Source organism: Poecile atricapillus, chromosome 1 (assembly GCF_030490865.1).
Source record: "Poecile atricapillus isolate bPoeAtr1 chromosome 1, bPoeAtr1.hap1, whole genome shotgun sequence".
Taxonomy (NCBI): Eukaryota; Metazoa; Chordata; class Aves; order Passeriformes; family Paridae; genus Poecile; species Poecile atricapillus.
In genome coordinates this window covers 9,163,555-9,182,149 of record NC_081249.1, presented here as the reverse complement: position 1 = coordinate 9,182,149, position 18,595 = coordinate 9,163,555, and the positions used below count along the sequence as shown (strand labels likewise).

Below are 18,595 nucleotides of genomic sequence, written 5' to 3'. Positions count from 1 at the left end.
TCTGTTGACAATGTATAAAGTATCACCTGCCTTTTGCCACAGTGGGAAACAGTAGTTCCCTAACACCTAAAATTTCATAGTTGTGCCAAGAACAATTAGGACTCCACCCAAAGAGAAAGCAGAAGAAATATTTTGAGAGAGACAATACAGACCATAACAAATAAAGCACTGCAATGGACAAGAAATATCTATTGCCTCCTCTGTAAAAATATGAGTGGTCCTGTGCTAGTTAGTCCAGCAAACTATCTCATAACTGAATGTCTGAGAATGCAGGTGTGCCCAGTGTCTAGGATAAAATAAAAGCCAGAATTCCATCTTGGAAATTTATTTTCCATCTGCTATAGAAATTAAAGTCCTCAGCAAATTGCAGCAGGCTACTGAGGGGGTGAGAGGATCTAAGAGGGACACAAAACTCATCCATGAGAAAACATTGAGATGAACTGAGAATTTTACTAACAAAAAAAATTACTGACACAACTATAATAGCCTAATCACAAATAGTCTTCAAGAACAACCTATTTCTAGCTTCAAAGGCAGACAGCAACAGTAGTACACAGTGCAGGCTTGTCTAGTTATGAATGTCTAGCACTACTTGTAATAATAGTAACAATAATAGCGACAGGAAGAAGAAGAAATTAGATTGGAAGGAGAAATGTTTATTTTCTTCTCCTGTTGGGAATTATACTCCCTGTCATATTAAAAACATAATTTAGACTCGATCTAATGTTTTAATTGGTATCTCAGAATTACATAGTTTTCAGAAACTTGAAATAAATAAATATATATAAATATATAAAGATATAGATATACAGATATATGTAGAGATAGATAGATAGATAGATAGATAGATAGATAGATAGATAGATAGATAGATAGATAGATAGATAGATAGATAGATAGATAGATAGATAGATAAACTTTTTACTGGATTTTTAAATCTATTTATAAATTAGCTTAACTGACAGATTGTCCAAACAGGCTCTGAGAATGTTTATTCAATTCTTTCCTTTGCTTGAGGGAGTGAACATAAACCTTGAAGGAAGCTGTTCTCACCCTTAGATAATATTGTTGATGATGCAGTAATTTGAATGTCAAATATCTTGGGTAGAATTTCATATATTTTTTGTGAAAGATTAATTTGAATGTTTCATAATATTTAAATTAATGTGAAAGATTCAAGTCATTATTCAGCTAGAAAAACAACTCCACGCTGTCAGACTTTTTTAAAATTCTCATGTTTGATTTGAACTCTGCTTCCCGTGGAACTGTCCCATGTATCAGGCCATAAAGTTTGACTTTTTCCTGTTTTCTGGCTCAGTGAACACTTTCACAGGTCACAGCAATTGTAAAAGGATGATAGAGGAGACTGATGGGGACCTTCCCTCTATCCTCTCCTCACCTCATTATCTCCAGCCCCAGACATGCTTGTATGACTGTAAGGAACTGGTAAATATTAGTGCTCTTTTTCATTACCATTATGTACTCTCTGTGTGTTTATTATTCATTACTTGCTAAAGGGTAAAATAATAATTGTTTGTAAGCATGACAAGGTAGGAAAGGCAAAAATGATGACCTAGAAAGAGCATGTCAAATGCTCCAGCATAACAACAAGGGCACTGGCTGCAGGGAGGCTGCTGCTCTGTTGCACATTTCCTCTTAGGTTTCAAAAATGTTATTTTTTTATATCACTCTGAATGTTTTCTGTCACAGACAACTAGTAAGGGCTTACACCTGGACCTGACATGTGAGCCTCACTCATTATTTCTGCTATGGATTTTGTTTTTCAAAATATTTTTATTTATTAAATGGGCTATTAATTGATGAAATTCCATATACACACATTTGAGGTCTGCCAGACATGAAAGAATGATGTATTTCTCAGTAATACAGTTTACAGCCTATACAGACTTTCAAAACAAGCATAATGCACATCACAGACATTTAAATTGGGTAATAAAATTTAATCTCTTTATATGCAAATGCAATCCTACATGCTATGATATCCAAAAATATACAGATGTACAGGTTTACAAGAGGAGTGACTAATTTGTGTTTAGTGCAGATGCAACGTTACCTGCCTTCTCAACACAACAATATTACAACAGCTGCTGCAGGAAGGGTGATGCAACCTAAAGTTCATCAGCAGCCTTACTTTGTGAGCTATTACAGATTTCTCTTGTTAATATTTTTAAATGGGCCACAAAATTCCATGTGGGCCATAGGTTCTTTAAGCATTGCTATATATGAATTGTCTCAAAACAACTTGTTAGTTTATTGGGAGAATCAAGCTGTTCCGAGTCGCAAAAGGGCACAGGAAAATTCCTAACATCCAGCAGACTGCAGTTCTGCAGGAGGGAACCTACTGAGAAAGCTAGCAATAATTGAACAATCTCTTTAACAAAGGAAAAAAGCATAAAACAGTCTAATACTTAATGTTCTACATATGCTATACCATTCCCCAAAGCTTGTATGCATTGGCATATGTATAGCTGTAGATTCAAAAATGCTATTAAAAAAACACAGAAAAACAAACAAACAAACAAAACAAAAAACAAAACCAACAAAAAACCCCACAAACAAACCAAGCTGCGCTTGGTATCTTAAATTTGCAAATATGCATGCAATTTACACAGGGATTATTTTCTCTGTGTAGGTCTTTATTTTTTCCCTGAAGAGGGAGACTTAAACTAATCTGAAGCTGGAGCACACCATGCATGAACATACAGAATATAGCTTGGACTGAAAAATAGCTTAACTACCCAGTCAAAATTTATGGGCTCGTAACTCAAATTGATTTTAAAGAAAAGTCCTCTTAAAAATACATTAACTCCAGAAATAAACATGCACGTGAGATGTATCAATTATATTTTAATATATTGAAGGTATGTGAAACATCTTACTGCATTAATACTGAATAAATCCTACCATTTAGCATCATATACTCAGTTATTATGAGTGTTTTAAAAAATTATAATGAAAAAATGCTCAACTTTTTAATATTTTTGCCATCCTGAGTACTGTTTACTTCTTAATTACTTCAACAATTGCTACTCCGTAATCACTTCAAGAGTTGCTAGAAAAAGACATTATTTTAGTATTTTCCTTATATGAATATCCCATAATGCTCCCACAGATGTTGAGCCCTCAGGGATTGATTTCAAGCCTGGAAGTCCAGGAGAAGCACATGTGCAAGTACTGTTACCTTCCAAAGGCATCAGTTGCTTGAAGAGTCACCTGGAAGCAGTTTTTAAACTCAACAGAAAAGACATCAGAGACATCTCATAAGAACTGCAGTGACAACTTAGGCTGGAAAACATTGCCTGTCATTGAAAGCCTGGTTGAAGCTTTAAAATTAAATAAATAAATTAGGTTTAAAAAGACAATTAAACCAGGCTTTGCCAAAATGAATGTCTGGCTTGGCCCCTCTGACTGTGCTTTTTCATCATGGCCTGTTCACAAGTTGTGTATCTTTCTGATGTTTAGCCTTTCAAGTACAAGGAAATTCAAATATTTGGCAATGACACAAAAATCTAAATGCATTCCCTAAGACAAACAAAATGGGAAGTACAAGCTTTGGATAAAGGCAATGGGCAGCCACCACAGACAGCCCATACAAAACTGCCCAGTCTTGTACAAACGCTGTGAGACATCACTGCCAGCAGGAACATTAAAAGCTATTGTTGAAGTGCCAGGTCTGTGCTGAGTCCTGCTGCTGAGAGAGTGTGAGGGATGCTGGAAGACAAGAGGGGGATTTGCAGTTGCAGTGCAGGCTTTAGGCACTGCAGAAACCACAGCAACTTCACACTCGGCTCCCAGTGCCAGGGGATGATTCCTGGGGAGCAGAGTGGGACTGGCAGGAGCTGAGCCAAGCACCCTCCCTGTGGCCCAAGGGCTGCACAGAAAAGAGCACAACACAGGAACATTCAGCCACTTCAGTTCAAGAAGTTACCATGAACTCCAGAGCAGAAAAATTTCCTCTACTTTGGGAGTTTAGGAGGTTTCACTCCTATCGGAGGAGTGTAGCATTTATTGAGACTGTGAAACAAATACCAATTAATGGCTAACATTTATTTCTGATTTTAGCACTTTATAATATAGGAATATCTAAAGATCACTCTTACATGAAAGAAAAGCAGCATTCTACTTTCAGTCTTAGCAACCACTTAGCCTCGTTTTACTTTTGGTTCCCATGAGAAAAGAAACCCTAGGACCTCTTCTCTTCAAAGACAGAAATATGTCTTGGAAAGAACTAAAGCCCCACACCAGTTTAGAAAGGGGCAAGCCCCTGTCACTACATCTGCTCTGCAGACATTTTTCTACTTGGGTTTTGGTTTGTTTTCTCTTTTCCCCTCTTGTACAAGGCAGCATAAAAAGGATTTGTCACGAGGAATTGCTGTGTTTTTTACTGCAAGAACAAAATGTGCTTTTTTGTTAATACATCTGAAAAAGAAGAAAATACAAACAAATTTCAGAATCCTAAGATTCTGAAGAATTGGAAGAGCATAATGAGTGATTTTGATGGAAATTATAAAAAGAATGTATGAAAGCTCATCTAGAAATGAACATCTGCTGCTGCAGTCCTACTTACAATGTAATTTGAAGAAGAAATTAAAAAAGGAAAAAGGTAAATAATAATAATATCTATATCTACATAATGCATATGTATGTGTACCCAAAGATGATATTGAATGTTGAGGAGTACATAACAAGGTAGTAGTTTCTACTATGTTTAAAAGGAATAATTTTCCCTGACTAACAGCAAGACACAAAATTTTGGTGTTCATGTGTTTATTCCTAATTTTACTCAGCTATGGAAAACCTCGTATTTGTTTTGAACTATACTGATTTTAGTCTGTATATCCATTTTCTCTGCATCAGAAGTCCAGTACTTTCTGTCCCAGTGCTCTGGGGATTCTCACTTTCAAGATTCACTTCTTCATTGCATAATGCCTTTGGACAAGTGCAAGGGGTATTCATTCTACTACTGGTGTTCACTTTGCAATTCATAAATCCTAAATCTTGGAAACATACATCCTTCATTCTACTATGAAAAGTCATACAATAATTAATTTTAATGTAAAACTGCTTCAAAAAACATTGTTGTAGAAGAAAACTATGCAGGATAAAGTTAAGACTTTGTTAGATCCTCTTTGAAGTAATTTCAGAAGAGGACTATCACATATTTTAGACCAGATCTTGCTGTATTCCATGTCTATTTAGCTATTTTCAGCAGGTACTTTTCTTCAGCTGCAAAAGGTGCAGATGTCTGGTACAGGTAAACGCTTGTGATGACAGATAATGTTCTGTGAAATGACTAAATGCAGTTGGTGGGTTTAAAGGTGAGATTGAAGCTTGTGATGTGAGTATTGTAAGGGTATATCCACTGCACTGAAGAAGAAAAAAATCTTTTATTAAGTGACACAGTACTAGGGAAGGGTCATGTCACATCCTACTTTAAGTCCACTTAGGAAAGCAATCCTAATGATGCCCTAAACATCGCCAGCAGTCCTGCAGCTTGAGTCAGTACAGTTTACTAGAAACATGTAGGTCACAATAAGACAAAGATATAAAACTACAGTTGCACAAAAATAGCAAAAAATGGCAACTTAAAGAGAAGATGGAATAACTTGAGGCAGCCATATAGGAATAAGGTGTGCAGACTGCTCCAGCTACCAATGGGATTCTCTGTGTGGGAGTAATTATTTCCATGTAAATTAGTGTGCAACAGAAGAGGAAGCTGATTTGGGGCTGCTTACCTGGCTCCTCTCAGCAAGTTATTAGACTGATATTTTATTGTATTAATCTATTGTACTTTAATATGTTAAACATGTTTAAAATTTGTTTTAAATGCAAAAATGGACCAGTCAGTTTCACACTGTCATTGGGGAATCAAATGGAGCAAAATTATTATCAGCAAAGATAACAGCAAACCATGAAGTCACATTGTATTTTCTACCTACGAACAGCATCCTCACATCAGTGACAAGGACAGTACTGAGACATCCACTCTCCTAAATTATTTTCCAGCTTAACCTTCTATGTTCAGTTACTTTCAGTTACATCCTTTGTGTTTGGCTGTGCTGCTAGTTTTGGACTGATGATTCCTAAATTTGCAAATACCTCATAAGAAGAAATGTTTCATTTGGGTAGTTGTAGCTTAACTAACTTCATTAATATTCTCAGGCTTTCAGAAGAGATCTATAAGTTATCTCCTGTTTACCTGGAATCACCCTTTATATTGTTTTTTATTGTTTTTATTGTTTATATTGTTTTTATTATTAATTCCACTTAATATCTGGAAATTTATAATTCTTGTCTCTACTATATTATCTGCATATATCACCTTAATTTAATGTCTGTTAAAATCTTTCTTTTATAAAGTTCCAATTAGATGCTGAGTTTTAATGTCAACCAACTTCCCCGTTGCTGTACAGATATTAATAGACTATAAAAGAACTTACTTTCTGATATTCAAATTGACTAATTTTTTTTCTAATATATTGAAAAAATTAGCTTCTAATTATTTTTAGATCTTGATAAATTCTAGTTTCAATTTATCTAGAAAATACAGTTATAAAGACAAAGAGAACTCCAATTTGAAGACCTTCTCAATTTCCTAAGAATCAATATCGAGTAAACCAACTTTTTTAGTTGAAACTTACCTTCATGGCTTTCCATGCAAGAAATATTCTTTAATCATTAAAAAAAAAAGCTTGATAATTTAAATATATACAAGATTGAATACTAAAAGGATAAAACATGATTCTGTAGGCAAAGTTAAACTTGCAAACATAAATAAGAAAGAGGAGAAATTAATCTAAAAACACAAAAAACCTGATTTGTTTATTTGGTGTAACCACAGAAGTATTCTTCTGGAACACCTGAAATCTCAAAAGTAATGCAGATACTGCTTAGAATAAAGTAGATGGTGACAATATGAAAGTAAGTAGGTATTCTGTAATTTTCTCTTTCTGATTTCATTGTACCAAAGGAGTTATCTCTGACTCACTGTTATAAGAAAGATTTTTCACAGTGAAAAGAAGTAGAGAGATATGAAGTCCAGAAAAAGCTTGTTTGACATCAGCACCATCACTATTACTGGAGAACTATAAAGAAAGCATTAAAAACATTCTGACCCTCTCCAACAAAAAGCAAGTCAGTGACATTGTTGTAAAAAGAAGGGAGAAAAAAAGGAAAAGAAAAAACTCAGCTTCACATTTCATAAAAACGTTTCAAAAAGGCATAAAAAGAGAATTTCATACATTGTTTGTAGGCTGTGCATACTAAATAGTCATTTAATTTTAAAACACATTACGATACAATTTTATAAAAATTGACAACATATGCATCCATAATAACAAACACACCAAAGTTACCTGCATCAAGAGCTTGTGGAGTCCCTGCTGACAGTTTCTGAAGGGCCTTTTTACCATCTGTCTTCTGTGGTGAGCTGCTGCCTTGAGGCTGCTGTTGGTCTTCATCTTGAGCAACAAATGAAATTACACCTAAAACAAATAGATACCAGGTGTTGTATTACCCAGGCATTAGCCTCACAAAAACAGACTGCCAGACATGAACAAGTATTTCCTCAGCTTGAAACTAATAGAAAATAAAGTAAAACTTCCATTCCAGGTGTCAGCCATCCAATTATAATTTATGATATTAAAAAATATATCTTGAGTGAGTGCAAGGAAATTAACCATTTTTTGTCCTCAGAGGGCTCTTCTACTTGCCTGAAGAGATCCATAATGAGCACCTGGAAAAGATCAGTAGTAGGAAACACAACACAAACACGGACTTCATAAAAGTTACAAAATCTGGTGGTCACTAAATGTATCTTTTTCCAAACTCAGTTTTCTGTGCATAATCTTGATTGTTTCTGTAATTTCTTTTTAAATGACAGTGTCTCACTCCAGTGCTATAAGAGAATAACTGTAACAGTTAAAATAGTCCTGTAATACATTTTTGTATTGTATGTTAAATTGTAATCAAATATGTCAAGAAGATAAAATAGGGAGAGACTGTAAATCCTGAATTTTTAAATTGCCATATCTCTATTTAATAACACAAAATCTAGTATGTATAGGTGCCTTTAAATAACATTAACGTTATTCTGGAAGATTTGATATACTGGCTTCAATTAGCAGGTTTAATTTCTTCCATTTTGTGCCTCTGTCTAAAAATTTTAAATCTATACAAACTTTTGGAAGTACCACATAACATTCTACTTGCATCTAAGTTACTGTCCTTCAATATTCAAATACATTGCAAAAAATTGTAGAAAAATTGCAAAATTATACCTTTGAAGTTGATCAAAAAGTCTTGGCTAAATGCTGAAAATCACTACATTCATAAATTCTATCAACTTCTTACAGTAAAGAATATTTTATTACACTTAATTTTAAAATTTTAGTAATGTTTCCTCATAGTTCTTCCTTCCAGTGACCATGGAGGATTTTTTTTACCAATTTTCTGTATTTCAGAATCATGAATTGTCCATATATGAGTGTGGGAGAAGAGGGACATAACAGGCATGATCACAGTTTTAAGTAATGAGATGGTAAAACCAAGATTGACTTCTGTTCTCTGTACAAAACGTATTCTCAAAAGCATCAAAGTAATTTGCTGAAGCACTCGAATAATTAATTTTTATTTGCAGCAAATATTAGAATGCTTGAAAAGTTCCAACAGAATAAATTACTAATATTCAAGAATATTTCAAGAGCTGTGAGAGGGACTGTGGTAACTAAAAACTACTTGAATTGCTAAACCACTGTGCTGATAATCCACCAATTGCACGATCAAAAAATCAGTGAAGAATTGCAGTATAATTGCTGACACTCCATTTTCCTCCTTTATGAAAACCAGATCTCAAACAAACAGAATTAATAATAATGAGGTTATAATCTTGATCGATAAAGGTGGCTGAACTGATGTGGTGAATACAGATCTGAGCAAGGCTCTCAATTAAAACTGCCAAAGTATTTCTAGAAAAAGTAATGAGTTTTACTACAGATGGCATACATTTTATAACTCAGTTTATCTGCTTAATTTTAAAATATTCATAAATCGCCTTTCATAATTTTCACAGGCATCAAATATCTACAACTGGACCAAAGCTATTTGATTTTTTTTTTCTAGTAGGGGAAAATAAATAAAATCATTTCTGACAAGAACTGCAAATGACAAAAGAAAAAAAGAGTATTAATTTCATGTCAAATCTAAAATGCAGAATCCTTATCAGTGAGGACAGTACATAGTATGACCTGCATTACTTAAGTCTACAAATTAGGGTAGAACATTTTCCTAGGAAGTATTCCTAATTAGAATACTCTCCTGGTTTGAGAGAAAATGGTGCAACCCACTGACCCCTACTGGATCCTAAGATAGCAGCTGATACATAAATATATTAATTTATTCAAATTATGGGCTACAAAAATACTCCTGTCAAGAGATGTTTTGCAGGATGGGAAAAAGAGTTTGTACAATGAAGAGTAATAAAAAATACTTTGTACTCTATGAATTCATAAATAATACATTGGAAATGTGCAGAAACTGCATCAAAAATGACAGATTTCAAATAAAAATTACAAAAAGCAATTTTACGTCTTTCATGTGATTCTGCTGAGCTTGGCTCCTATGCTTTTAAAGAGCTTTGACACAGAAAGTTCTGGTCTTCTGGCTGTGAATGCACAGTCATCTTACAGAACTTTTACTTATCGACGTATCTCACTTTTCATTATTGATGCTACAAAACAACTGAAAAATGATAATCTTTTCATGCACAGCACTCCTCAATGTTTGGGGTCTTGTTGGTTTTTTTTTAATCCAGTTGCTCAGTTCTGACTTCTCTGTCACACATTACACAACAGCATAACCTGCCAAAATGTCATGGCAAACAATCTTTAAAGCATACATTCAAGACCAAACCAGATTTTATCTACATCCCAGAGATACAATTCCCACCTGGCCACAGAATTATGCCATCATCATCTATTTTAGAAAACAAGACTCCTTAGTTTTTCTTTTGCATATATATAAGACACTAAACTTGCATATATGATCCTAAACTTTTAAAAGCAATAATACAAGTATTCCCAGAATTATGCTGAAAATTAATAATTAAAATTTACATAAATCAAGGAGCAAATCTTTTGGTGACACATCATTCCTTTTAAAGCTTTCTTGGTCAAACATCATTGCATATTTTCTAGCTTTACTAGCCAGTGTTGAAACAATTTATACAACTACAGTCAATGTATTAATATCAAAGCCTTGCTTTCTATTGCTTCAAAGATGCATCCCTTTAAAAGGAGGCAGGCTGTTTTATTTCTCAATAAAATTGTAATTACAACACCCCATGTTAGACTGACTCATTGCCTTTATACTACACACCCCCTGTATCTGTATCCATGAATACAATTAAGAAAGCAAGAAATGCTCACTGCTTTCCTTTCTATATAACTTAAATGGAATATTTGAAAGATACATAGTGTGCATGATTACTTTCTGCTGCAGAGACATGATAGAAGTCCACAGTATCCCAATGTTTTAACTGGAAAAAAGAACAGAAAGCTCTAAGGCCACAGAATTCATCACACAAATCTGAAAAGATAAAGAAACATTTGGCTTGTGGATTAAATATACCAACATGAACTTAATAAGGTTTTGGACATAGGAGGAGGAGTATTTCTCTTTTCCTGTTTTTTGTTTTGTTTTTTTTTTTTTCTGGCCTATGAAATCTATGTACAGTTGCTCCCACAGAAACATTTCACAAAGAAGATAAATTAACAAGATGAGTGTAATTTATGCAGCTATCTGGCCAATTCTTTTTCCTGTTGTTTTTTTACTGACCAAAAATAAAAAAAATAAAAAAAAAGTATATTTACTGTCAGTTAGTACAAAACATTATAATCTCTATTTTTCCTAGGCAAATCTTTATGATGAGACATGTAAATTCTAAGTAGTTTCTGTAAATCCTACTATTTACTTGTATACTAGGATTAAATTAATTGCTCCCTACAACAATGAAAAGAAAAAAGAGGATAATCAATCTTTAGGACTCATACCAAGGAGAAATGAGCAAGTGGCAAATCTTGCTGTCAGCTGTCGTTCTTATATGGCTTTGTAGCATTTAATAAAGAGGTGCATTGTTTTGTTTATAATTCTCACCACCTCTTCTTAATGTGACAATGAAACCACAATTTGGAAGGGAAGAGGAGCCTGGAGCTCCAACTGCACATGGATGGATGGATGGATGGATGGATGGATGGATGGATGGATGGATGGATGGATGATGGATGGATGGATGATGGATGGATGGATGGATGGATGGATGGATGCATGGATGGATGGATGGATGGATGGATGGATGATGGATGGATGGATGATGGATGACGGATGGATGGATGGATGGATGATGGATGATGGATGGATGGATGGATGATGGATGATGGATGGATGGATGGATGGATGATGGATGGATGGATGGATGATGGATGGATGGATGAGGGATGGATGGATGGATGGATGATGGATGGATGGATGGATGGATGGATGGATGGATCATGGATGGATGATGGATGATGGATGGATGGATGGATGGATGGATGGATGGATGGATGGATGGATGATGGATGGATGGATGGATGGATGGATGGATGGATGATGGATGGATGGATGATTGATGGATGGATGGATGATGGATGGATGGATGATGGATGGATGGAGATGGATGATGGATGGATGGATGATGGATGATGGATGATGGATGATGGATGGATGGATGATGGATGGATGATGGATGGATGGATGGATGGATGATGGATGATGGATGATGGATGATGGATGATGGATGATGGATGATGGATGGATGGATGGATGGATGGATGGATGGATGGATCATGGATGGATGATGGATGGATGGATGGATGGATGGATGGATGGATGGATGGATGATGGATGGATGATGGATGATGGATGGATGATGGATGGATGGATGATGGATGGATGGATGGATGGATGGATGGATGATGGATGGATGGATGATGGATGGATGGATGGATGGATGGATGGATGGATGATGGATGGATGGATGGATGATGGATGGATGGATGGATGATGGATGGATGGATGGATGATGGATGGATGGATGGATGATGGATGGATGGATGGGATGGATGGATGGATGGAGGATGGATGGATGGATGATGGATGGATGGATGGATGATGGATGGATGGATGGATGGATGGATGGATGGATGGATGGATGGATGATGGATGATGGATGGATGGATGGATGGATGGATGGATGGAGATGGATGATGGATGAAGGATGGATGATGGATGGATGGATGGATGGATGATGGATGGATGGATGGATGGATGGATGATGGATGGATGGATGATGGATGGATGGATGGATGGATGGATGGATGGATGGATGGATGGATGGACGGATGGGGTGTGCCAGGGATCATCTTGCTGGGCCATGCCAGAATCTCCCCCAGTGCGCTCTGCTGATGCAGCAGAGCAATTGACAATAATCAAGCAACCAATCAATCTTCAATCTTTGTTTTGCTACCAATGAATCAGACTCAATTTGTCAGGGTGACGCAGGTGAAGAGGAAGTGCTCAAAGCAAACAGGCAGGTGCTGGAAATAGAGCAAAGGCTACAAGGAACTACAAAGATAATCTTTTTCATGGGTATTTATGATTCCATCGAAATTATAGTGATCAGCAGATCAATTTGCAGAATTCCAGCAAAGACATGGACTTTTTTTTTTATTATTAATGCCAGTGTCAAATAGATAATAATGATAAATAAACAAGTTCAATCCACTCATTTACAGGCCAGCACATATAGGCATGATCTTCACCACCTCACTACAACTGCATCTGACAGGCCTGGAACATGCTGCCCTTTTTCCTCAATTTAAGTTTCTAAGCAGCATGGAAAAGCACTTCCTACTAAACATAGATTTAGTTTAAAAATTAATGAAAGATAAGACATAAAGCTAGAAAGCTCCTTTCAAAATGCTAGGGGATTGTATGAATAAAAGGGCACTGGCTGTGAAAGGTGTGTGGGTTTTCTGTACAAGACATATTCAAGTATTATGAGTTTTCTTGTATTCTGGAAAAAATCTGGTCTATTCTGTGGAAAGCACAAATAAAAACTTGATAAAATATAAAGCAGCTGTAGAAGATGCTTTATCAAACCTAAAGAAAATTGCTCAATTACTCTGAAAACAGACTGCTGAAGAATTTTATGTAGTGACAGAATCTTGTTTGAGGTGTTTATTTGCTATTATTTCTGTGTTAAAGCTGTCATGCACCTACAACCTGGTTGAAACATGTAATATTAGCCCTCTTTTGGAATGCTTCCAAATGGGCTTTGGAAAATAACTGAGCCCATTTTTAGCTTTGCAACCATAAAACAGCAAGACAGAAAGCAAAAGCAGCATAATTTTGCAGCTATATAATTCTGAAAATAAAAGGACTTTGAAAATAAATGAAAAATGCAAACCATTTGCTCAGTACAACTTATGTGGTAAAAGTTCTTTCACTAGAATTTATTTGAATATGACAAAAACCGTATTAGAACACCAAGGCTACAAAGTTTTATGCTTACAAGCTAGGAAGTTCTAGACTTGAAATTATTCATTGATATTACGACAGAGTCTTCAGCTAGGTATCAAAACAGTTGTTCTTTTTTTCCTTGCAGGATAAAATTTACTCTCTGCAGATAGCTTTGGAGCACTGGTTTTTATTTTCAGTCATTCAAGCTAAACTGCTCACCCCATGGATTATTTTCTTCCTTCTAAACGGATTAACTAGACTGAATAGAGAACACTTTTTTTTCTTCTTTCTTTGGAGGGGTGGAGGGTGTTAAATTATACTTTTCTTGTGGCATCTTGAACCTAGAAAGGATTAAGATTCCTGAGTTCTGCCTAATTCCCACTTGAATCACCTACATCTTATCTCTGATTCTCAAGATTCAGGCTGGCTGCTGAAATATCCTGAAAGCCAAAAATGCATTCATATATATATATATATATATATATATATATATATATAAATCTTTGACATTGAAGCTTCTCAGGACCTGGAAATTCTGCTCTGGAGAACAAATCTGACTTCCCAGTCTTGCACAGTCTGAAGTAGACACACTTCCATTCTCCTTGAAACCACAAAGAAAGCACTTCCTAACACATTACCTTAGATAGGTCACTTGGTAGTTAGGTTTACATCAAAGCTAACATCAGACAAAAAGAGCTGCTACTTTTCAGACCTGTGATAGTGTCCTCTTTTCCCTCCACACCTCTCCCTGAGACAGCAGCTGAATGATTAGAGAGTGTGCACAGATTTCTTTGAGAGAGCCAAACCTGTCTCTGTTCCAGGGGAAGGATGAACATGATTTCCTGAGGCAGTGATTAAAGCAAGCCCTGAACCAGGGGGTGGATTGTACATAACTGGGTCCTGTCCTTTTCAAAGGATAATTTTACCCTTCTAACAATTTATTTTAAAGTGAAAAATAAATGAACTTTTCTGAGAAAAAGTGCAGATGTGGCTTCCCAGCATTTGATCCAGTAACTTTTTGTTAGGTTAGAGAAACTGACTGCTCTCTCTTTTTTCACTCAGTGGACATGTAATACTTTAAAACATAATAGAAACCATTGTGATAGAAGGCAAGGGGAGGAGAGAACATTGGAGATGTAGATCTGAACAGGCCATCTATGTCCCTTTGAAGTCATTGCTTTTATCACCTGGTATTAATTTGCTGTATTATAGATCCCTTGGAGCCTCTTCTACTGAAACTTTCATTATATATAAAAGTACTGGGGATTTTCTAAGGCAGAAGAAGAGACTATTCCTAAATCTTTAATGCTTAAAAAAAGGCATGTTAAAATATAGTATATCCTCAATATTTCCTGGTGCACATTTTTGATGGTTACAACTTCATTGAAAGCTGATTCTTATTCATATAGTGTGATTTTTTTTTTTTCCAGGGCTACAGATCAGGGCACTGAAATCTTCCTATGGCACTAGGCCAAGCCTTGTTACAAGTATTAATTTATTTGCACAAATCACTTGTGAATTGAGATGGCATTATTAGTTACATTTTACATATCAGGTACTAAAAACAAAATGGCCAAAGGAGCATAGTTTGACATCCTCAGGGACAAGCCTTAATAGCTTTTTAATGCTGAGAAAACAGCTGTCATTAATCTCAATTGTCCAAGAATGTAGCAGAATCAAGTCCTTGGAGTTAGGAACTCACAAATTCAAAACTACACACTAAGCATTTTGTATCGAGAGATTTATCTGTTATTGAGAAACCCTTCATTTAAGAAGTTCAGCTCTTTTCCTGAGTGCTGTTCGGTTCCTTTTGGATGGTCTCTTCTGTTTTCATAATTCCCTCCCAAACACCTTTGTACTTTTCTCTCCTGAGAGTTACTACAATAATTACCCTACAGGGAAGACAAAGACTGATTGTACAGCTGCATTCTCAAAACCATGCTTTTCACATTATGAGGTAAATAATGAGCACGATGGAATTCTAGAATCATTACCAAATATTTAAAAATTTTTAGACATGATTTTTTATTTAAAAAAAGAAAATCAGGACAAAACATTAATTATGGGACTCTGACATTGGTTACAGCAATCAAGAATTTTGCTATTGTATCATAAGAATACCATTATAAACATGGATGGATGTGAACTATGTACAATTAATTTTAGATCTCCCCCAGTCTCCATATATGTCAAAGAAAGAACCGAGTTCCCTGCATTCTATTTGTGTACTCTTTCCTTGTGACCAACAGATTGAAAATTATTTAAGGGAAATAATCAAATTCTGGTCTCTGCCTTTACATCTTTGGTACAAGTACTACTAACATAACTACAGGGATTAAACAGCTTTTGGAAAATTAAATTTAGATCCACAAACTTGGTGATAATTCAAAAATCATTACTGCCTATTTAGTCAATTTTCATGAGACCAATTAAATGCATAAAATTTTCATATGCTGGCATATTTGAAGAATCTGACCACATATTTAGCAGTAATATACCTTTAAAAATAAAAAATACTAGCTAGCTTAAAAATCTGAATCACCAGTAATGATAACCTTGCTTCCGGAAGAAAGGTTATGTAGAACAAATGCAAGTATTAGGTGCAGACAGATTTAACCTGCTAATTTATGGGGATATTTTATAGATTTGAGTTCTAAATGGTACCTTGAAAGACTCCTCGTCTGCAGGGAGAGATACTCAAAGTGTAAGCAGCGGTGTCCTCTGGGTTGACAGCCAGATCAGGGGCACCACTCAGCATTGAGAGATTGGAATACACCTGGGGAAGACAAATCACAAAGAGGAAAACTCATCAAAAGCAAGTAACTCTTGCAAGAACACCATCAAGACATTATCCATTCGTATCCCTTTGTATAAACAGATAATTTCAAGCACAAATTTTGAAGTCATTGCTCAACATGATCAAAAGTATATTGCTCAGACCACAGAACTGCTTACATAAGCATAGATTTGCACAGTTAGGCCCTTAATATTTTACATACATTTTCGTTAGAAATATAACAAAGATGTTCAGCAGTACCAATCCATCTAAATAGACAAAGCAAAGCAAAATCTAAAATGTCATTTTAACATCATTTGTAGCACCTCAAGTGATATTAAACTGTTCTTTTGGATATGTCACATTTTGTAAATGACACATATACGTGGCATGCATGGCAACTATTGGGGCAATGGAGAGACAAATACAATTTTCACACATGGAACTTTAGGGTTTGCAAACTGTAAAGCTCATTGGGAGAATATAGGGTGAGTATTTTTTAATTGCATCTCATTTCTTTCTCTCTTAAACAGGATTGCTGCAGAGGGATTCTCTGAGCAGCTGCTCGTGGTCATGCTTTAGAATTTTAGCTTTTATATTTTTGAAATCCTGTACTACATTAGTGTATGATTCTAAATTCCATATAGAGTGTTAGTTAACTGTCTTCACATTTTGGTCAGACAAAACAATCCCTCTAGGCCTGAAATTCAAGGACACCCTACTGCCTCAGGCCCTGAAAAGTATAAGTGAAATTGGGGAGCAGCAAACAGGGGTGTATGAGTTCATTACCTGAAGCTGTAATTGGAGAATTGACCCAATATGAAAATGGACCAAACTTATATCTGTCTGAAAAACTCATCACCATCATCCATTTTGGGTGTAGCCCCTTGGGGAGACTTCATCTGCCCTTAATGTACCTGAAGGCCCTTTATTAAATATATCTTCTTTTATTCTCTTAATTCTGCCTGGCCTCTGTTTTTAGGTAAGTCAGGAAAAGGCATCAGTGGAAGAAGTGTTCAGGCATCCCCAGGCAGCGCTGGCCTGTCAAGCACCCAATGCATGGATACCTGCATCTACAAAGATTTCTCTTGCAACACTAACAGCATTAGATGCACATTCATTTTTTAAAGTAAATATAATTTCTTATTATTTTTTGTAGAAAAGAAGCCAATTTTTAAATCATCTTTTCTTCTGATACAGACAGTCATCGCCTACAACACATTCGCTATTTGTGGTGTTTATGTTACTGTAACTCCTTTTTCAGGCACTTGTTCTTCTAAATCCCGAATTTCTATTCCAAGAAACAGAGGGAAAAACCTGTCAAGCAACAGTCTTCCTCTCCCCCAGTAAATCTGCATTTCAAACTGGATATTAAAAGCACAGCAACCAGAAAGAATAGGAAGAAACTACTTTGGCAAGAGGGGGAAAAAAAAGGCTAAAAAAGAGATGGTTGAAAAGACTTGTTGAATTGGCACTTGGAGAAAAAAAAAAAAAACTGAAAAAAAAAATCTTTTAAGTTGTCAACAAAGAGCAAAGCATAGGAAAGGTGGGACTGTTACTGAAGATGAGGAAGATTCATTTTTTAAAATATAAACAATAAATTAGTCACACTCCTACATTTATGGACTATTCCATTTCAGTTTACAGTGAATGTTGCAAAAGTAAAGGATAAGTACCTAAAAATACAGCTAGAATAGAAATGACAGCAAATTACTAGGGATACAAATAAAATCAGTTAAAATGAGATTTCTTTTTAAGGAAAAAGCAATATGGAGACAGAAGTAAAAGTAGGATAAATGTGATTAATTTAAATTGGGTAAAAAGCAGAAGGGTAGGGTAGTACAGTTTCTAGCAAAGACTGGACATACCAGACAAGTTTCTACGACAAGATGTCAAAGTAAATGGAACACTACTGGCATGGTTGACTATAAACATGAAATGCCTATGGATTGCTGATAAGTAAATATGGACTGGAAGTTTGATTTTCAGTCATTCAAGAGAAATTTTGGACACTTTTTCAGAGTAGTGAACTAACAGAAGCTGAACTATTTTAAAATGAAGTTTTTAATCTCAAGGAAGTGACTGTTTAACCAAGTAAGAAAAGACAGAGTATAAGCAATGAAACTATATCAGTACACACATGGCCACTGTTTCAGTGTTTGAAACCAGATCCTGTATCAAGAGACATGGAGGGATTTTCCCTCTCCTGTCCTGCATCAGATTAAACCTTTTAGGTTCAGA

General features: G+C 35.5%; 1 protein-coding gene across 1 annotated transcript in view; it reads right to left on the bottom strand.

Moving 5' to 3' along the window:
- Positions 1–18,595, bottom strand: part of CFAP47 (cilia and flagella associated protein 47) — a 262,195-nt gene that overhangs the window by 113,236 nt on the left and 130,364 nt on the right. The window contains 2 exon segments of the mRNA XM_058829276.1: positions 7,368–7,505; positions 16,243–16,354. Coding sequence (XP_058685259.1) covers positions 7,368–7,505; positions 16,243–16,354 — 250 coding nt within the window.